Source organism: Rhincodon typus, chromosome 7 (genome assembly GCF_021869965.1).
Source record: "Rhincodon typus isolate 14 chromosome 7, sRhiTyp1.1, whole genome shotgun sequence".
NCBI lineage: Eukaryota > Metazoa > Chordata > Chondrichthyes > Orectolobiformes > Rhincodontidae > Rhincodon > Rhincodon typus.
In genome coordinates this window covers 94,959,808-94,978,977 of record NC_063338.1, presented here as the reverse complement: position 1 = coordinate 94,978,977, position 19,170 = coordinate 94,959,808, and the positions used below count along the sequence as shown (strand labels likewise).

The 19,170-nt window shown below is 43.3% G+C and overlaps 1 protein-coding gene across 1 annotated transcript in view; it reads right to left on the bottom strand.

Annotated features, from left to right (window-relative positions):
- obsl1a (obscurin like cytoskeletal adaptor 1a) overlaps nucleotides 1-19,170 on the bottom strand; it is a 174,919-nt gene that overhangs the window by 133,824 nt on the left and 21,925 nt on the right. Inside the window, exons 5-6 of the mRNA XM_048599311.1 lie at nucleotides 16,303-16,569; nucleotides 14,018-14,293 (exon numbers count right to left, since the gene is read on the bottom strand). Coding sequence (XP_048455268.1) covers nucleotides 14,018-14,293; nucleotides 16,303-16,569 — 543 coding nt within the window. The remainder of the gene's footprint in view (nucleotides 1-14,017; nucleotides 14,294-16,302; nucleotides 16,570-19,170) is intronic.

The following is a 19,170-nucleotide window of genomic DNA, read 5'->3' as shown; positions in this document are numbered from 1 at the left end:
ACACTGCGGTGAATTCACATAGAAGCATAACACAACGTGCAATTCACGTTGTCACTCACCCCTCACTCTCCCAATTAACACTTTCATTCCCCCCTCACTTACTAAGTTAATGTTCTCATTCCCCCATTATATCCTCAGTTAATGCTGTCACTCCCCTCTCAGGCCCTCATTTAATATTGTCACTCTGGTCTAACTCCCTCTGTCCTACAGAAGACAGAAAGTCAGGATTATTGGGTCTTCTTCACATGAGAAAGATGTCACTACTGGAGTGCCACAAGGTTCAGACTATTATTTAAATGGACTCCAAAAAGGCACAGCGCAGAGGAATTTGGGTGTTTGAGTATGTGAAACATAAAAAGTTACATCTCGGTGCAGCATGTATATAAAATGGCATAGGGAATTTTGATCTTCATTGCTTTGGGTAGGTGGGGAAGGGAGTTTTGTGTGTGCATGGGGTGGTGATTCGGGGGTTACACGCAGGTTTTGTTACAACTGTACAGGGTATTAGTAAGGCTGCATCTAGAATACTGTGCAATTTTGGTTCCCGTATTTAGGAAAGGATATGTTGGCTTTGGAGGCAGTTTAAATAGATTCATTAGGCTGATTCCTGGGTTAAGGGGGTTGATTTATCAAGAATATCTCAATAGTTAGGCCTTTATTCATTCGTGTTTGGAAGAATGAGGGGTGATCTTATTGAAACATATAGGATTCTGAGGGGATTTGACAGGGTAGATGTTGAGAAAATGTTTCCACTATTGGGGGAAATCTTGAGCCGGGGGCATTCACTTCAATGAATGCTCTTACTCCCACAAATAACACCCTCCCTCCCATCTCACTGGAGGGCATTACAGCGATAAGTATTGCATTCAAATGTTCTGCATTGGATTATGTGAGTTTGTTTACTATCGACGCTCAATGTACTTGACTAGTTACGCTCGTGTGTACAATCAGAGGAAAGTAATCAAATTGTTGCAGTTATTGGAAGCAAATAAAAGCTGTACGCATGGATATATATTTTAAAGCACGGTGGATAAATTCCAGTTACACACCATATAATCTGGTGTGTCATGCAGGTATAACACTGAGGCATATCAAACATCACAATACAGAGAGGAAAAGCCATGGATGTGATTTCAAATTAAGGATGAGAATCAGAAATTATGTTAGACCCAAAGTGCAGGTTAGTGAACGAAGTGAGTAAATGGGACTTAACATGAGGTCAAACAGGGGGCGGGACTGCCTAAATTCTCACGTGAAGTCTGGCAACTTGAGTGAGCTACTGAGGGGCACTGGGGATTGGGGCTATGTGGCAGTAACATGTGACAACAATGACACTGTCTTCACCCTTAGAATCATGTAGCTTACAGCACAGAAGAAGGCTAATCATCCCATTTTCTGAAGAAGGATCTAGAACCTAAACGTCAGCTTTCCTGCTCCTCTGATGTTGCTTGGCCTGCTGTGTTCATCCAGCTCCACACCTTGTTGTCTCAGATTCTCCAGCATCGGCAGTTCCTACTTTCTCCAGTTAGTCCATGCTCTTTACCACAACTTGTTTTCCTTTAAATTATTTCTTCAATTCACCCCCTTACAGAGTTTCCACTAAATGTGCTTCCACTGCCCTAGCAGGCAGCATATTCCAGATCACAACAGCTTGCTAAAGAAATGTAAATTGTTATCTCTGCTGTTTCCTTCTCTAAATTTATCTTAAACCTCTGGATACCAACCCTCGTGACATTTACTCTATCAAAGCCGTTCAGCATTTTGAACACCTCCATTAAGGTTTCATGTTGCTCTAAGGAGAACTATTCCAGACTCATCAACCCCTCCACATTACTGAAGTTACTTAATCCTGGTACTGTCCTAGTAAATCTCCTCAGCACCATCTCTACTGCCCTGTCCCCGCTACATAGAGTGTGGTCAGAGCTAAATTCATCAATGCTTGTAATCCATTCAGAAGGATTCATAGATAGCTGGTATGTTAGGAATTGCCAGAGGTTACTACTTCAACAGGAAAGGACAAGTGACTTAGAGAAACCATAAATTCTTGTATGAAGTGTTATAAATGACATTACAAGTGCGTCAAACAGCTGCCAGCAGAGATAGCTACAGTGCAAAGCCAGACCCTGGGTTAGTTGCTATTCAGGGGCCATTACTACACTGAATATCAGATTATAGAGTCATAGAGTCATACAGCATAGAAACAGACCCTTCAGTCCAACCAGTCCATGCTGGCCATCTGCCTAAACTAAACTAGTCCCACTAGCCTGCGTTTGGCCCATATCCCTCCAAACCTTTCCTATTCATGTACTTATCCAAATGTCTTTTACAAGTTTTAACTGTACCTGCATCCACCACTTCCTTTGGCAGTTCATTCCACACACCACTCTTTGTGTAAAAAGGTTGCCCCTCATGCCCTTTTTAAATGTTTCTCCCCCGAAAGTATTTTTCAAACTGGTTCAGGCCACTCAACCCCAAACAACCCCATGGCGCACCTTCTTCCCCTGGTCCCTCAAGCCTGTCAAGTCTTGGAATATGTCAATGTTTCTTGGACCAATTACACTGACATCTTCAATGCCCATCCCAGGCCACTGATTTCACAGGAGAGGGGACAGGGGAGATTTACCAGAACATTGCCTGGATTAGAACGTTTCAGTTATAATGAGAAATTGGACAGACTGAGGTTGTTTTCCTTGGAACAGAGGTGACTGAAGTGGCACATGATTGAGATGTATAAAATGATAAGAGGCATAAACAGGATACACAGGAAGAAACTTCTCCCCTGGCTGGAGGGATTAATGACCCAGGGCATAGATGTAAGGTACAGGACAGAAGGTTTAGAGTAGATGTGAGAGAATTTTTTTTTAACTGAGAAGATGATGGGAATCTGGAATTCACTGCCTGTAAGGGTGTTAGAGGCAGAAACCCTCATAACATTTAGGTAGTAATTAGATGTGCAGTTTCAATGTCAAATCATACAAGGCTATGGGCCAAATGCTAGAAAATGTGATTAGAATACTTAGATGGTTATTTTTGACTGGCACAAACTTGATGGGCCAAAAGCACTTTTCTCTGTGCTGTAGACCTCTATGACTCTAAGTGTTGTCTCACAAATGAGATTTTAATCAGAGGTGACCAGCTCCCATCTCAAATGAAGATCATACAGACTCAGGGTGGAAGAACGTTCCTCTTTCTGAACCAATATTTGTTCCTCAACCAACCACACTTTTAAAAAAATGGATCGTCCACTCATGATCACATTGCTGTCTGTGGGATCTTTCTGTTGTTGTAAAAGGCATACAATAAGTCAAAGTTATTTCTTCACCTTTTGGACTGTAGGAAACTCTCCTCACTGTGAGGCTGGGAATGGGGGTGGAGCTAGGCTTTAGAGAGCTGATGGTGTAGTGTCGATGTTGCTAAAAACGGGTTCAAATCCCACAACAGCAGCTGGTGGAATTTAATTTTAAGTTATAGATCTGGAAGTGAAAACTAATCTCAGTGATGGTGACCAGGAAAACTATCATTAGTTTGTGTTAAAAACCCATTTGGTTCCCTAAGTTCCTTTAGGGAAGGAAGGTGCTATATGCAGTTCTGAAAGGATTATTGCTGAGGAAAGCCATTAGCCTCACTCACTGTAAGGATCCCGAATGGACCTGTGAGCAGTACAGTGTAGGATCTCGAAGGATTGAGACTCATTATTTGGTCCTTGTCAAAGTCCCTGGAACAGTGTCTATCATCTCATTGTGATCTGTCACTGGTTGCTGACATGTAATAAACTAGTGCTCCTAACCACAAAAGATTCTTCTAAATGGACCATAGAAGCATCAAAAATAAGAGGAGTAAGTCACTAGGCCCTTCGAGTCTGCTCCGCCATTCAACGTGATCAAGACTGATCATCCAACTCAGTATCCTGTTCCGTCTTTTTCCTCATAGCCTTAGATCCCTTTAGCCTTAAGAACTACACCCAATCCCTTCTTGAAAATATTCAATGTTTTGGCCTCAATTGCTCTCCATGAAGAGAACTCCACAGGCTCACGACTCTCTGGGTGAAGATACTTCTCAGTCCTAAATGGCCGACCTGTATCCTTAGGCTTTGATCCCTGGGATCCCTAGTCCTCAGGAACATCCTTCCTGTGTTTACCCTGTCCAGTCAGATTTTAGGTTTTGGAATTTTAGAATTTTATAGGTTTTTATGAGATGTACCCCCTCCCCCACCCATTCTTCTAAAGTCCAATGAGTATAGTCATATCTGATCCAGTCTATTTTCGTACTTCAGTATTGCCATTCTAGGAATCAGCCTGGCAAACCTTCACTGCACTCCCTCCATAGCCAGAACAACTTGTCTCAGATAAGTAGACCAAAACTGCGTACAATTTTCCACGTGTAGTCTCAACAAGGCCTTGTACAATTGCAGCAAGACATCCCTGCTCCTTAATAAAGAAGTACAGGAAGATGGGGTGTGCTTTCCTCTCCCACAATAGACCAAGCAAGTCCTGCAGTTTCCTGCACTTAAAGAGGATGGTGGTAGCAAATCCTCACTGCTGCTTACCGTAAAGTATGGACAGTTACATCAAATCCTCACACCGCTGCTCACCATGTTGTATGGGCTGTTAGATGAGCTATATTCATATAACTATTCATATAACAAAGTGAACAGTGATGAAGATTTGATATATCTATCCACACAACATTTTGAGCAGTGATAAGGATTTGATATGGCTGTCCACACAACATGGTAAGCAGCGGTGTGAGATTTTCAGACTCAGCTATAAGCCACTTGCTCATGCAACTCAAGTCAGCAGCAAGGGAGAGCTGAAAATTTACAAACACAGCAGAAGAAATTCTCAAACAATCCTCAATTGGGAATAATTTGCCAGTGAATGCTAAAACATTTCAGACCTGGTAAGAGACCTGCTGCAACATGATAGTTAGCAGTGGTTGCCATAGTGGTACACAGTCATGAGGGAGTTGCCGTAGGGTCCTTGACATTGAGTCCAAGCCCCATGAAGTCTCATGGTACCAGGTCAAATATGAGCAAGGAAACCTCATGTTGATAACCATGTACCATCCTTTCTCAGCTGATGAATTAGTACTCCTCCATGTTAAACAATACTTGGAGAAAGCACTGAGTGCAGCAATGGCACAAAATGTACTCTGCACGGTGGACAATCACCAAATGGCTAGGCAGCAACACTACAGATTGAGTTGGTTGGATCCTAAAGATCATAAGTGCTAGACCTAGTCTGCAGCAAGTGGTGAAGGAACCAACAAGAGGGAAAAACATACTTGACCTCATCATTAGCAATCAGCCTGTGGTAGATGCACCTATCCATGATAATATCGATAATAGTCACTACCTCACAGTCATTGTAGAGACAGTTTTTTTTAATTCATTCATGGAATGAGGATGTCACTGACCAGGCAGCATTTATTGCCCATCCCTAAATGCCCAGAGGGCAGTTAAGAGTCAACCACATTGCTGCAGGTCTGGAATCACAAACAGGTCAGACCAGGCAAGGATGGCAGTTTCCTTCCCTAAAGGACATTGGTGAACCAGATGGGTTTTTCCAACAATCAACAATGGGTTCATGGTCATCATTAGCTTCTAATCCCTAATATGTTACTGAATTCAAATTCCACCATCTCTGGATTTGAACCTGGGTCCCCAGAGCATTATTTGGATATCTGGATTTACAGTCCAGTGACAATACCACTAGGCCATTGCCTCCCCACCTTCACATTGAGAATACCCTCCATCTTGTTGTGTGGCACTATCACAGTGCTTAATAGGACAGGCTTCGAATAGATCTAGCAAATCAAGACTGTGGGCCATCAACAACAGCAGAATTGTACTCCAGCACAATCTTCAACCTCACGACGAAGCATATCCCCCATTAACCATTCCCATCAAGCCAGGGGATCGACCCTCGTTCAATGGAGAGTGCATGAAGGCTTGGCAAGAGCAGCACCAGGCATACGTAAAAAAGAGGTGTCAACCTGGTGAAGCTACAAAATAGCTACAAAATACTTGCATGTTAAACAGCATACGCAGTGAGTGACAGACAGAAGTGAGCAATCCTACATCCAACAGATCAGATCTAAGCTCTGCAGTCCTGTCGCATCCAGTTGCGAAAGGTGGTAGACAATTAAATAACTCATTGAAGGAGGAGGTTCCATAAATATCCACATCCTTAATTATGGAAGAGCCCAACACATCAGTTCAAAAGATAAGGCTGAAGTATTCACAACGATCTTCAGCCAGAAATGCCAAGTGGATGATCCTTCGCAGCTTCTCACATAGGAAGATGGTTTTGGATGCTGCAGGTGAGTCATTTCAGCTCCAGAACATCTCTGCAGTGGTTCCTCAGGGTAGTATCCTAGATCCAACTATCTTCAGTTGCTTCCTTAATGATCTTCCCTCCGTTGTAAGGTCAGAAGTGGGGATGCTCGGCAGTGATTGCATACTGTTCAGCACCATTCGTAATTTCTTAGATACTGGTGCAGTCCATGTCCAAAATCAGCAATATCTGTACGATATCCAGGTTTAGGCTAACAAGAGGCAAGTAACATTCACGCCACACAAGTGCTGAGCAATGACCTTCTCAAATAAGAGACAATCTAATCATTGTCCCTTGACATTCAATGGCGTTACCATCACTGAATTGCCCACTTTTGACATTGTGGGGGTTAACTTTGTGCAGAAAATGAATGTGGGTTAGCTATATAAATACTGTGGCTGCAAGAGCAGGTCAGAGGCTGGGAATCCTGGAGTGAGCAACTCACTTCCTGACTCTCCAAAGCCTGTTACACTGTTCTACACGGCCCAAGTCAGGAGTGTGATAGAATATTTCCTACTTGCCTGGATAGGTGCACCTCCAACAACATTCTAAAATCTTGACACTATCTAGGATAAAGCAGTCCACCTTATTTGCACCACATCCATAAACCTTCACCCCATCCACCACCTTCAACATCACTCCCTTCACAACAATGCTCAGTAGCAGTAGTATATGCCATCTACAAGATGCACTGCAGAAATCCATCGTGGCTTTTTAATCAGCACCTTACAAACCCATGACCACTTCTACCTAGAAGGGCAAAGGCAGTAAACAGATGGGAATACCACTGCTTGCAAACTACCCTCCAAGCCATTCATTATTTTGACTTGGAAATATATCATTGTTCCTTCAGTGTCACTGGGTCAAAATCACGGAAGTTCCTCCCTAACAGCATTGTGACTGTCTAAGCACCACAAGAACTGCAGAGATTTGACAAGACACATTACTATCACCAGAGAAGGCAACTAGAAATGGTTAATATCTACTTGCCTCCACAGCAATTTCTACATCCTATGAATGAATTTTAAAAAAGTGAAGCTGCACAAAAGACAAAAATCCTCCATTCTAGCCACAAAATGGAGGTAAACTATCCAGTTTGGCAGTGAAAAGAAGCAAAGCTGCTATTACTATGAAATTAACATCCATTAAATCAACAAAATATATTAGGAGCATATTGGGGCATCAGGAAGACATTGCTGGGATGACAAATTGAGATGAACCAAATCGCACACAAAATTGGACATCTTAGAGAAAGCAATTTCTGAGATACAGGTGGGTTTTCATTTTAGACATTAAATGAGAAGCTGAATCTGTAAAGTCACTCCACATATAATTGGAAGGCATGATGTTATAAACGTGTCAAAGGAGAAAATGGGTGAACAAATACATTTGTAAACTGAAAGTTTTTGTCAATTAACTCAACAGTAAAATTAATAACATTCTTGAAAGACCAAGATTTAATGGAAGAATTCATATCCAGTGCAAGCCAAAGATGATTTCATTGAATGAGGCTAAAAGCAGATAGGTCACTTGGCCCTAATGGCTTACATCCTTGGATCCCAAAGAAAGTAACTACAGAAATAAAGATGCATTGGTTATAGTGTCATGGAGTCATATAGCACAGTAGACCTTTCAGTCCAACTCGTACATGCCCACCAAGTTCCCCAAACTAAACTAGTTCCACTTGACTGTAATTGGCCCAGATCTCTCCAAATCTTTCCTATTCATGTACCTCCCCAAATGTCTTTTAAATGTTGTAACTGTACCTGCATCCACCACTTTCTCTGGCAGTTCATTCCATGCACAAACCACCCTCTGTGTGAAAGAAGTTGCTCCTCACGTCACTTTTAAATCTTTCTCCTTGCATCTTAAAAATATATCACCCACCCTCAGGGAAGACCTTTGCTCTTTAACGTATCTACATCCTCGTGATTTTATAAACCTTAATAAGGTCACCCCTCAAACTTCTAGGTTCCAATGAAAAAGATGCCAGCCTATCCAGCCTCTCCTGATAACTCAAACTCTCCAATTCCAGCAATATCCTGGTAAATATTTTCTGAACCCTCTCTAATTTAGTAATATCCTTCCAATAGCAGGGCAACCAGAACTATACACAGTACTCCAAAAGTGGCCTCACCAATGTCCTGCACAACCTCAACATGAAGTCATATACTCAATGGACAAAAACGTGAAGGCTGTTGTGCTAAATGCCTTCTTAACCACACTACCTACCTGTGACACAACTTTCGAAGAACTATGTACCTGAATCCCTCAGTCTCTGTTTGACAACACTACGCAGGATCCTAATATTAACCATGTAAGTCCTGCCCTTGTTGGTTTCACATGCAATACCTCATATCTATCCAAATTAAACTCCATCTGCCACTCCTCAGCCCATCAGACCAATTGATCAAGATCCCTTCTTAATCTTAGATCATTTTCTCCAATGTTCACTACACCACCAATTTTGGTGTCATCCACAAACTTACTAACCATGCCTCCTAAATTCTCATCCAAATTGTTAATATAAATGGCAAACAACAGTGGACTCAGCACCGATCCCTGCAGAATACTTCTGGTCACTGGCCTCCAGTCCGAAAAACAACCCTCCATCACCGCCCTCTGTTTCCTACTGTTAAGTCAATTTTGTATCCAATTGACAAGCTCTCCTTGAATTGCATGTGATCTAAAGTTACTAATCAGTCAACCATGTGGAACCTTGTCAAAGGCTTAACTAAAGTCCACATATACAACATCTACCACTCTGCCCTCACCTACTGTATATGTTTGGAGACATCTCCAATACTCAATCAAGTTTGTCAGACACGATTTCCCATGCACAAAGCTATGCTGACTATCCCTAATGAGTCCAAATGTATGTAAATCCTATCTCTCAGAATACCCTCCACTTGAGTCAGACTCACTGGTCTATAGCTCCCAGGCTGCTCCTTACAGTTTTTCTTAAATAATGGCACAATATTAGCTACCTTCAATTCCTCCAGCACCTCACCTGTGCCCCCATATTTTCCTCCCTAGCTTCCCACACGTCTTGGGATACCCTTGATCAGGTCCCAGAGGTTTATCCATCTTTATGTTTCTCAAGACTTCCAGCACCTCCTCTTCTGTAATATAGATTTGTAATTAGTTGTAGTTTTCCAAAAATCCTTGGATCCTGAGTAAGTACCAAAGGATTAGAAAACTGCTAATGTGGCACACCTATTCAAAAAGAGAGGGAGGCGAAAAGCAGGTAACTATCGTCCAAGATAACAAGGCGTAGAGCTGGATGAACGCAGCAGGCCAAGCAGCATCAGAGGAGCAGGAAAGCTGACGTTTCGGGTCTGGACCCTTCTTCAGAAATGAGTCCAATTAGCCTAACATCTATTGTTGGAAAGTATCGGACGCAATTACTAAGGAAGTAATAGCTCAACATCTGGAAAATTATAATTTAATCAAGCAGAGTCAGCATGGCTTTATGAAAGGGAAATTGTGTCTGATTAATTTATTACAGTTTTTTTTAAAAGACATTCTCTCAACCAGAGTGGAAAGAGAAAAACCAGTCGATATGTTGTATTTGGAATTCCAAAGGGCGTTCGATAAGGTACCTTACAAAAGGCTAAGGCATAAGAGTCCACGATGTTGGAGGTAGTATTTTAGCATGGATAGGGAATTTGTGAATGGGCCAGAAACAATGAGTTGGGATAAGGAGATAGTAGGAACTGCCAATGCTGGAGAATCTGAGATAACAAGGTGTAGAGCTGGACCCTAAACATCAGCTTTTCTGCTCCTCTGATGCTGCTTGGCCTGCTGTGTTCATCCAGCTCTACACCTTGTTATCTCAGTTGGGATCAAGAGTTATTTTTCAGGTTGACAACCCTGTGACTAATGGGGTTCCATAGGGATCAGTGCTTGGACTGCATATATTCATGGCTTGGAAGAAGAAAGTGAATGTACTGTAGCCAAATTTGCAGTCGACACAAAAACAAGCGGAAAGGCAAATTGTTACAAATAGGTTATAGAGAGATATTGATAGATTAAGCAAGTGACAAAATGTTGGCAAATTTGGTACAATATAGAAATGTGAACTTATTCATTTTGGAAGGGAGAACAACAGAACAGAATATTAAGTTGGCACCCTACTCACTGAAGTTTAGAAGAATAAGAGGTGATCTCATTGTAACATATATGATTCTTAAGGGACTTGACAGAGTTCTGAGAGGATGTTTTCCCTCTTCGGAGAATCTAGGACCAGATGGAATACTTTCAGAATAAAGGGATGCCAATTTAAGACTGAGATGAGGAGGAATTTCTTCTCTGAGGTTTGAGAGTCTTTTGAACTCCTTGCCACAGAGAACTCTGGGGGCAGAGCTCTTGCATACATTTAAGGCTGAGATAGATAGATTCTTGATCAATAGGAGAATGAAGGGTAATGGAGAAAAGGGAGGAAAGTGGACATGAGGAGAGTCAGATCAGCCATGATCCTATTGAACGGTGGAACAGGCTCAGTGGGGCCGATTGGACTACTCCTATTCCATTTTTAAAAATTCATTAATGGGATGTGGGTGTCACTGGCCAGCCAGCATTTATTGTGCATCCTTCTGCCTTTGTGAACCACTGCAGTCCACCTGTTGTGCCTTGACCCACAATGCCATTAGGGAGGGAATTCCAGGATTTTGATCCAGCGACAGCGAAGGAACGACAATATATTTCCAAATCAGGATAGTGAGTGGCTTGGAGGGAAACTTGAAGGTGGTAGTATCCCATGGATCTGCTAACCTTATCCATCTAGATGGAAGTGATCATGGGTTTAGAAGCTGTTGCCTGAAGATCTTTGGTGAATTTCTGCAGTGTATCTTGTACATAGTACACACTGCTGTCACCGAGTATCAGTGGCGGAGGGAGTGGATGTTTGTGGATCCGGTGCCAATCAAGCAGGCTGCTTTGTCCTGGATGGTGTCAAGCTTCTTAAATGTTGTTGGAGCTGCACTCATTTAGACAAGTGGGGAGTATTCTAACACACTCCTGTGCCTTCTAGATGGCTTTGGGAGATCAGGAGGCAAGTTACCGGGTCTTGTAGCCACAGCGTTTATGTGGTGAGTCTGGTTCAGTTTCTGGTCAATGGTAATCCTGAGGATATTTATAGTGGGGGATTCAGTGATGGTAACACCATTGGAAATCAAGGGTTGTCTCTTATCGGTGATGATCATAGTCTGGTATTTGTCTGGCGCAAATGTTACTTGCCACTTATCAGTCCAAGCCTGGATATTGTCCAGATCTTATTATATTTGAACATGGACTGCTTCAGTATCTGAGGAGTCACAAACGGTGCTGAACACTGTGTAATCATCAGCAAACATACCCACTTCTGACCTTATGATAGAGGGAAGGTCATTTAATGAAGCATTTCTTATGGTTTTATGGTCTAAGGTATCTATAGATTCATGAAGAAATGCAACCATGTGACTTTAACTCAAAATTCATATGACACAGAACGGCTGCAGGAATTGTAGATGAGTCCTAGTCAGAATCAGAATCCCTACAGTGTGGAAACAGGCCATTCAGCCCATTGAGTCCACGCCAACCTTTCAGAGAGCATCCCACCCAGACCCAAGCCCTACCCAATTCCTGAATTCCTACATTTCCCATGGCCAATCCACCTAACCTACACATCTTTGGACTGTGGGAGGAAACCCATGCACCCAGTGGAGGCTCACATAGCCACGGAGAGAATGGCAAACTCTACATAGACAGTCGCCAAGGGTGGAATCGAACCCAGGTGCCTACAGCTGTGAGGCAGAAGTGCTAGCCACTGTGCCGGTCCAAAAATGACAAGTCTCAAATGGCAGAATGAGTTAAACCTTCTTAATTTATCAAAGGATAGCAGAATCTATTAATAATAATGACGTTAGCATAACATATTTGTTTTGAACTGTCAAGGAAACAGGAACCTGTGGCTATACTGGATTGGCAAAAGTGTTTTCCACTCCTTTTGGTTAGAACAGCTTGGGATGTCAAAGGAGCAAGACCCAACATCTGATCCCCCTCAACGTTTCTCTATTATGTCTTTGTCCACCATATCAATGTAAACTACAACTAGTTGCTCATGCTAAATAAACTCGATATTGTTAACTAAAAGAGACTTTTCTAATTGGACCAAGATGTTCTTTATCCCTCCCAAACTGGACAAAGCAGGTCCTATAGTTTCCTACACTTGAGGTGATGGTGGCAGAAACCTTCGTCATGAGCAGTAGGTTATACAGCACAGTGAGCTGGCATGGCCATTACCTGGATGGCATCAGTACAGATTTGACATAACCGCTTATACAACAGAAACAGACCTTTCTTTCCTGATCGGTCCTCCATGTGAATCCCAGCCCCACTGCAATGTGATTGATTCTTGACAACCCTCAAAACAGCACCAGCAAGCCACTCGGTTCAAGGGCAATTAGGGATGGGTGACAAACACAAGTTTTGCCAGAAACAACCACATCCCATTAGAAAATTAAGAAAAGCATTCTGGTACATTCCATGAACAGTGCCAGAAACAGGGATTCCACTGACTCTGGAGGAAGCTCCTCTAGTGTACACAGTGATTAGTTAGGGTCTGGAATGCACTGTCTGGAAATGTGATGGAGGCAGGTTCAATTGAGGCATTCAAGAGGATTTTGGACTGTTTGGATAGAAACAGTGTGTAGGGATATGGTGACAAAGGTAGGGGAGTGGCATCAGGTAATAGAACCGGTACAGACACGCTGGACTGAATAGCCTCGTTCTGCACCAAAACAATTCTGTGATTCTATGTTTAATTTTAATCACGAAGTCAACTAACTAAATGAAAACAGACAATGACATCTTAGCTCGTTTCAGGGTGTTTCATATGTGGGTAAGAGAGACTGTTAAATAGAATTGGCTTTTGCTCCTGGTGGTTGAAGCAGAAATTTTAGATGCGTGCTCCTGAACCAATGGGTACACCCCAGCCTTAACACATCACCTGAGAAACATCACTTCCCATAACTCAGCACTCCACCAGTACAAGCTTGAAATATTAACTAAAGATTATGTGCTCAAGCACCTTGAGTGGGACTTGAACTCTTAATCTCTGGGTTTAGAAGTGACAGTGCTGTTGATTGACACAAACGGATGCTCAGTTTAAACATTACAACACATGACTGCAAAATGTATTTATGTAGCACCTCTAATGTATCTTAGGCAAAAGTTAAACCTGAGCCAAGTAAAAAGATATTAGGACTGGTGATGGAAGGCTTCAAAGAAAATGGAGGAGAGTGAAGCAGTGAGTTTTAGGGAGGGTGTTGAAGAGTTTAGAGTTCAGACAGTTGAAGATATGGCAAGCAATGGTGGAGTGATTCAAATTGGAGATGGGAAAGAGACCAGAAATGGAGGAGTTTGCAGAAATAGAGGAGTGTTGAGCTGGAGGAAATGACACAAACAGGGAGGGGTGTAGGATCTGCAGGAGGTGACACAGACAGGGAAGAGTTTAGGGGCTAGACGAGGTTACAGAGAAAGGGAGGTGTGTAGGGGCTGGAACAGGTTACAGAGGTAGGGAAGGGTGTGGGATTTAAGGGAACTTACAGAGAAACCAGGAAAAGTTTCTCTATATAATCTAACAAAACATGAAATTGCCTCTTAACTTCCTCACAACAATCCCCAACCTCTCCAGTACTTACCCAAAACATTTACTGTAAACATGAGGACATCCTCAGCAGCATTGCAGACGTACTGTCCAGAATCTGACAAGCAGGCAGACTGGACGATGAGCTTCCGAACGTGGCCTGATGAATGGACAGAGACACGGTCACTCGGGGTGAGGATCTCTCCGTCTTTACACCAGTGGACCTCAACATTGGGCCTTGATACCTCGCAACAAAGGACAATCGACTCAGAGGCTGTGATCTGCTGCATGGTCTCCATCCCAGGACCCAGTGTGATCTTCACCGGGACAGCTAAACAACAACAACTTCTATTATAATGGCGCCTTTAACAGTATAAAACAACCAAGGCACAAAATTTGTCAATAACATAGATATTCAATTACTCTTTTCAATGAAAGTTAAAGCTGCCTCCACATTGTCCCCATCAAAGACTCCCAGGATAGGTATAGCATGGGATTAGAGTAAAGCCCTCCCTACTCTTTTAAACTGAAATTAAAACTTTCTCTACTCTTTTAAACTCAAAGTAAGCTAAACTAAAGCTCATTCGACATTGTCCCCATGAAACACTGCCAGGATAGGAAAGGTTTAGAGAGATATGAGCAGGAGCAGGCAGGTGGGACTAGATTAGTTTGGGATTATGTTCGGCATGGACTGGTTGGATTGAAAGGTCAGTTCCCGTGCTGTATGTCCCAATGACTCTATTACAGGTGCAGCTTAAGGTCAGATACAGAGTAAAGCTTCCTCTATGCTGTTTCCATCAAACACACCCATGTCAGATACAACATGGGGTTAAATTCCAAGTAAAGCTTCCACGACATTGTCATTAAATGCTGATTGAGCAGGACATGATCTTGGAGTTGGTTATCAAATTCAGCTTCTAATCCACTGAAATGATGTTTATGAATATTTTCAAAATGTGTTTTGAATTTTTCTTACGAAGGGGAAGGGAAGCTGATAAAAGAAGTTCCTCAAGGACCTAAACACAGATTTGGATTCTCTGGCTGATTCCTGTTCAGTCCCAAGGTCCATCCTTTCTATATGACTTCACCTTGGTAAGGAAGAATAGTGACGGTTATGTGTGAAAGGTGCAGAAATAGAGCTTGGTACAGGGCAGCTACAATCAAATTGAAGTGTGGAAGAGGCTCTAGGTTCTGAGTGTCCTTACAACAACTACTTTCATTTGTACAGCACCTAGGTAGTGGTGAAACCATCCCAAAGCTGCTTCACAGGAACTTTAAACAGACAAAAATCATCTCAGAGCCACATCAGGATATATTGTGGGACAGATGAGTAAAGCTTGCTCAAACAGGTTTATTTTAACAAACGTCTCAGAGAGATTCTGGGACAGATTCCACTGGTGGAAGAAAGGAAATCAGGTGTGAGAACTGAAGGAGCTCAAAGATCCAGGACAGTTGTGGGGCAAGATGAGATTGAGTCATACAGCATGAAAACAGCCCCTTCGGTTCAACCAATCCATGCTGACCATAATCCAAAACTAAATAATTCCCACCTGCCTGCACTTGGCCCATATCCCTCCTCACATTTTTTAATCATGTACTTATCCAAATATTTTTAAATTTTGTAACTGTACCTGCATCCACCACTTCCTCTGGAAGTTCATTCTACACATGAACAACTCTCTACATAAAAAAGTTGCCCCCATGTCATTTTTAAATCTTTCTCCTCTCACCTTAAAAACATGCCCCATAGTCTTGAAATCTCCAACCCTTGGGAAAAGACACCTGCTATTCACCTTATCTATACCCTTCATGATTTTATAAACCTCAATAAGGTCACTCCTCAACTTCCTATGTTCCGGTGAAAAAAGTCATAGCCTAACCAGCCTCTCCTCATAAGTCAAACTCTGCATTCCCGGCTACAACCTGGTAAATCTTTTCTGAATGTTCTCTAGCTTAAGAACATCCTTCCTATAACAGGGCAACCAAAACTGTACACAGTACTCCAAAAGAGGCCTCATCAACATCCTGTACAGTGTCAACATGACGCCCCAACTCCTATACTTAAAGGTCTGAGCAACTAACGTGAGTGTGCTAAACATCTTCTTAACCACCCTGTCTACATATGACTTCTCCTGTTTACCTGTTGAACTAGCTCAAAGGGCTGAATAACCTCATCTTGTTCCTGTGTAACAGTCTCAAAAAGACTGAATGGTCCCATCCTTTTCCTATGAAACAGGCTCCAGAGAGGCTGAATGCCGTCCTTGTGTTCCTGTAATTGGCTTGAGAGAGCTGCTCGCACACAGAGACTAGCCACCGGTCTTCATACAACTCTGACCTTACCTTTGACAAACAGAACGGCCGAGTCTCGCACTCCGTGAGCGACAAATGTTATCTCGGACTCATTCTCCTCCACTTTGACTCCTCTGATCAGCAATGAGTGACGTGTCCTAGACTGGTCGATCTTGAACCTTTGATCATTGTGAAGCTGTTGCCCCTTCATGTGCCATGTTCCAAGGACCGAGGTGGACAGCTCGATAGTGAACTCTGCATCAGAGTCCTGATACACCGTCATATCACTCAGGTGAGTCCGAATCCTCGCTGAAGGCACTGGAAAGAGAGAGGTGCAGTTTATAGACATGTCCTGGATGTTTGCCGGTACAGTACTGCTGACATGTGTGTCTCAGTGTCAGCTCCTGTATGTGTGCACAGTACTCTGTAGTTACAAGAGAATGGCTCTCCCCAATCTGGTACTGTGTGGCCTGTGTATTTTTAAAGTCTTACACAGCATATGGGTGTCACCAGCAAATCCAGCATTTTTTGCCCATCCGTCATTGTCCCTTGAACTGACAGGCTCACTCAGTCATGTCAGTGGACATTAAGAATCAACCATCTAGAGTCAGGGATGTTGTGTTGCTAGCTGAGCCAAAATTTATTGCCATATTCTAATTGCCCTGGAGAAGACAGTGGAGAGCTGTGTTGTACGCCAGACCAGGTAAGGACAGCAGATTTCCTTTCCTGAAGGACATTAGTGACCGAGATGGGTTTTTACAACAATTAATGATAGTTTCATGGTCACCATCACTATGACTGGATTTCAATTCCCGATTGTATTAAATTGAATTTAAATTCCACCAACGGCTGTAGCGGAAGTTGAACCTGTGTCTCTAAGGGATCAGCTTGGATCTCCACATTTGTCCTGTGACATTTAACATTGGCTTTGAAGAGTCTGGATCCTGTGATTACTCTCCATCTTACTTACTTTTCAACCACCAGCCTCTGTACTCAAAGAATCATCCTCTGCCATTCCCACAACCTACAGCAGGATGCCACCACCAAATACATCATCCCCTCCACCTCCACTGTCAGCATTCCGCAAGAACCATTACCTCTGTGACACCCTGGTCCACTCCTTCATCACTCCTAATGCATCCTCACATTCCCATGGCACTTTCCCATGCAATCATAGAAGGTATAACACTTGCCCATTCACCTCCTCCCTCCTCACTGTTCAAGGCCATGGTAAAATGCAGGGTTACAGGGACAGGGTAGGGGTGTAGTCTGAGTGGGATGCTCTTCGGAGGGTTGCTGTGGACTCGATGCTTCTGCCCCACAGAACGTATCTCTTCCAACTCGACACGATACTTTACTCCCTTGTCCAGTCCCTTCCCACTTACAGTCGTAATTCTTCTGATGCCTTACGTCAATTTCAGAATTTCCAGTTTGTGGGCTCCAGCTGCCTCCTCCTCACCATAGTTGTGTAATCTCTTCAAACATCCAGCCCCCCAAGAGAATGGTCTTAGGGCTGTCCATTTCTTCCTGGAAAAAAGGCCTGAACCATCCCCATTTCCCACTAACCTTCTCCATGGGGCTGACCTCGTGAACTTTGAACAGCTTCTCCTTAACTCCTCTTGCTTTTTTCAGGTCAAGGATTTTGTCTGTCTCTTTGTCTGGTATGTGGAACATTCCTTCTTCTAGTTGTATTCAAGCATCTACCCACATCTCTTTGTCCAATACGCTGATGACATCATTGGTGCTGCTTCCTCTCTTGTCCAGAATTGGAAACATTTAACAATTTTGCTTCCAAATTCCACCCCGCTGTCACTTTCACCTGGGCCATCTCTGACTCCTCCATTCCCTTTCTTGACATCTCTGTTTCCATTTCTGGGGATAGGCTGGCCGCCAATATCCATGACAAACCCACCAACTCCCACCGTTGACTGTTCATCCTCACACCCTGCTTCCATTTGTCCAGATTCTCCATCTCTATCACAGCTGTTCCAATGCTGCCAGGGGGCCTCCGAAATGTCCTTGTTCTTCCTCAACCAAGGATTCCCCACTATCATTGAAAGGCCATTTAGACGTGTCCGACCCATCACTCACACTTTGGCCCTTGCTCCTTCTCTTCCCTCCAACAACATCAACAGGGTCTCCCAGTCCTCACATACCACCCTACTAGCTTCCATATCCAAAGGATCATTAGCTGCCACTTCCAACAACTCCAGCGAGATGCCCCCACCAGACAGACACTGCCCTCCCCTCCCTTTTCAGCCTTCTGCAGGAGCCATTCCCAATGGGATTGCTTGGTCCACTCCTCCTCCAAACATCTCCACGGCACCTTCTTATGCAATTGCAGAAGGTGTAATGCCTGCCCACTTACTTACTGCCTCCTCACTATCCAAGGCCCCCGACCCTCCTTGAAAGTGAAACAGCGATTTACCTACACTTCACTCAATCTAATCTGCTATATTCGCAGATCACAATGTGGTCTGCTCTACATTGGGGCGACAACATGCAGACTGGGTGACTGCTATATTCCATCTGCAAAATTGAACCTGAGCTTCCTGTTGACTGCCACTTCAACATACCACCATGTTCCAGTTCTTTCTCAGGCTTACTACAGCACACCAGAACAGCTGGAAAAACAGCATCTCATTTTCTACTTGAGGACCCCGTAGCCTTCTGGACTCAATATCGCGTTCAATAATATGAGGGCCTGAGCGCCTTTTCCCATGTCCTTACCCCAACTCCAACACACCAGACTCTGTCATCACATGGGCTGCTAACACAAATAATCAATTGTCAGCCACTAATGGTCCTTAGTAGCAGCTATTGATTCTCTCAGGCTGACCTTTACCCATTCCTTTGTCTGCCCAACTGATTTTCTCTCTCTCTATGCGTCATCTCCCCCTATTGTTTACTCCTTCCCCC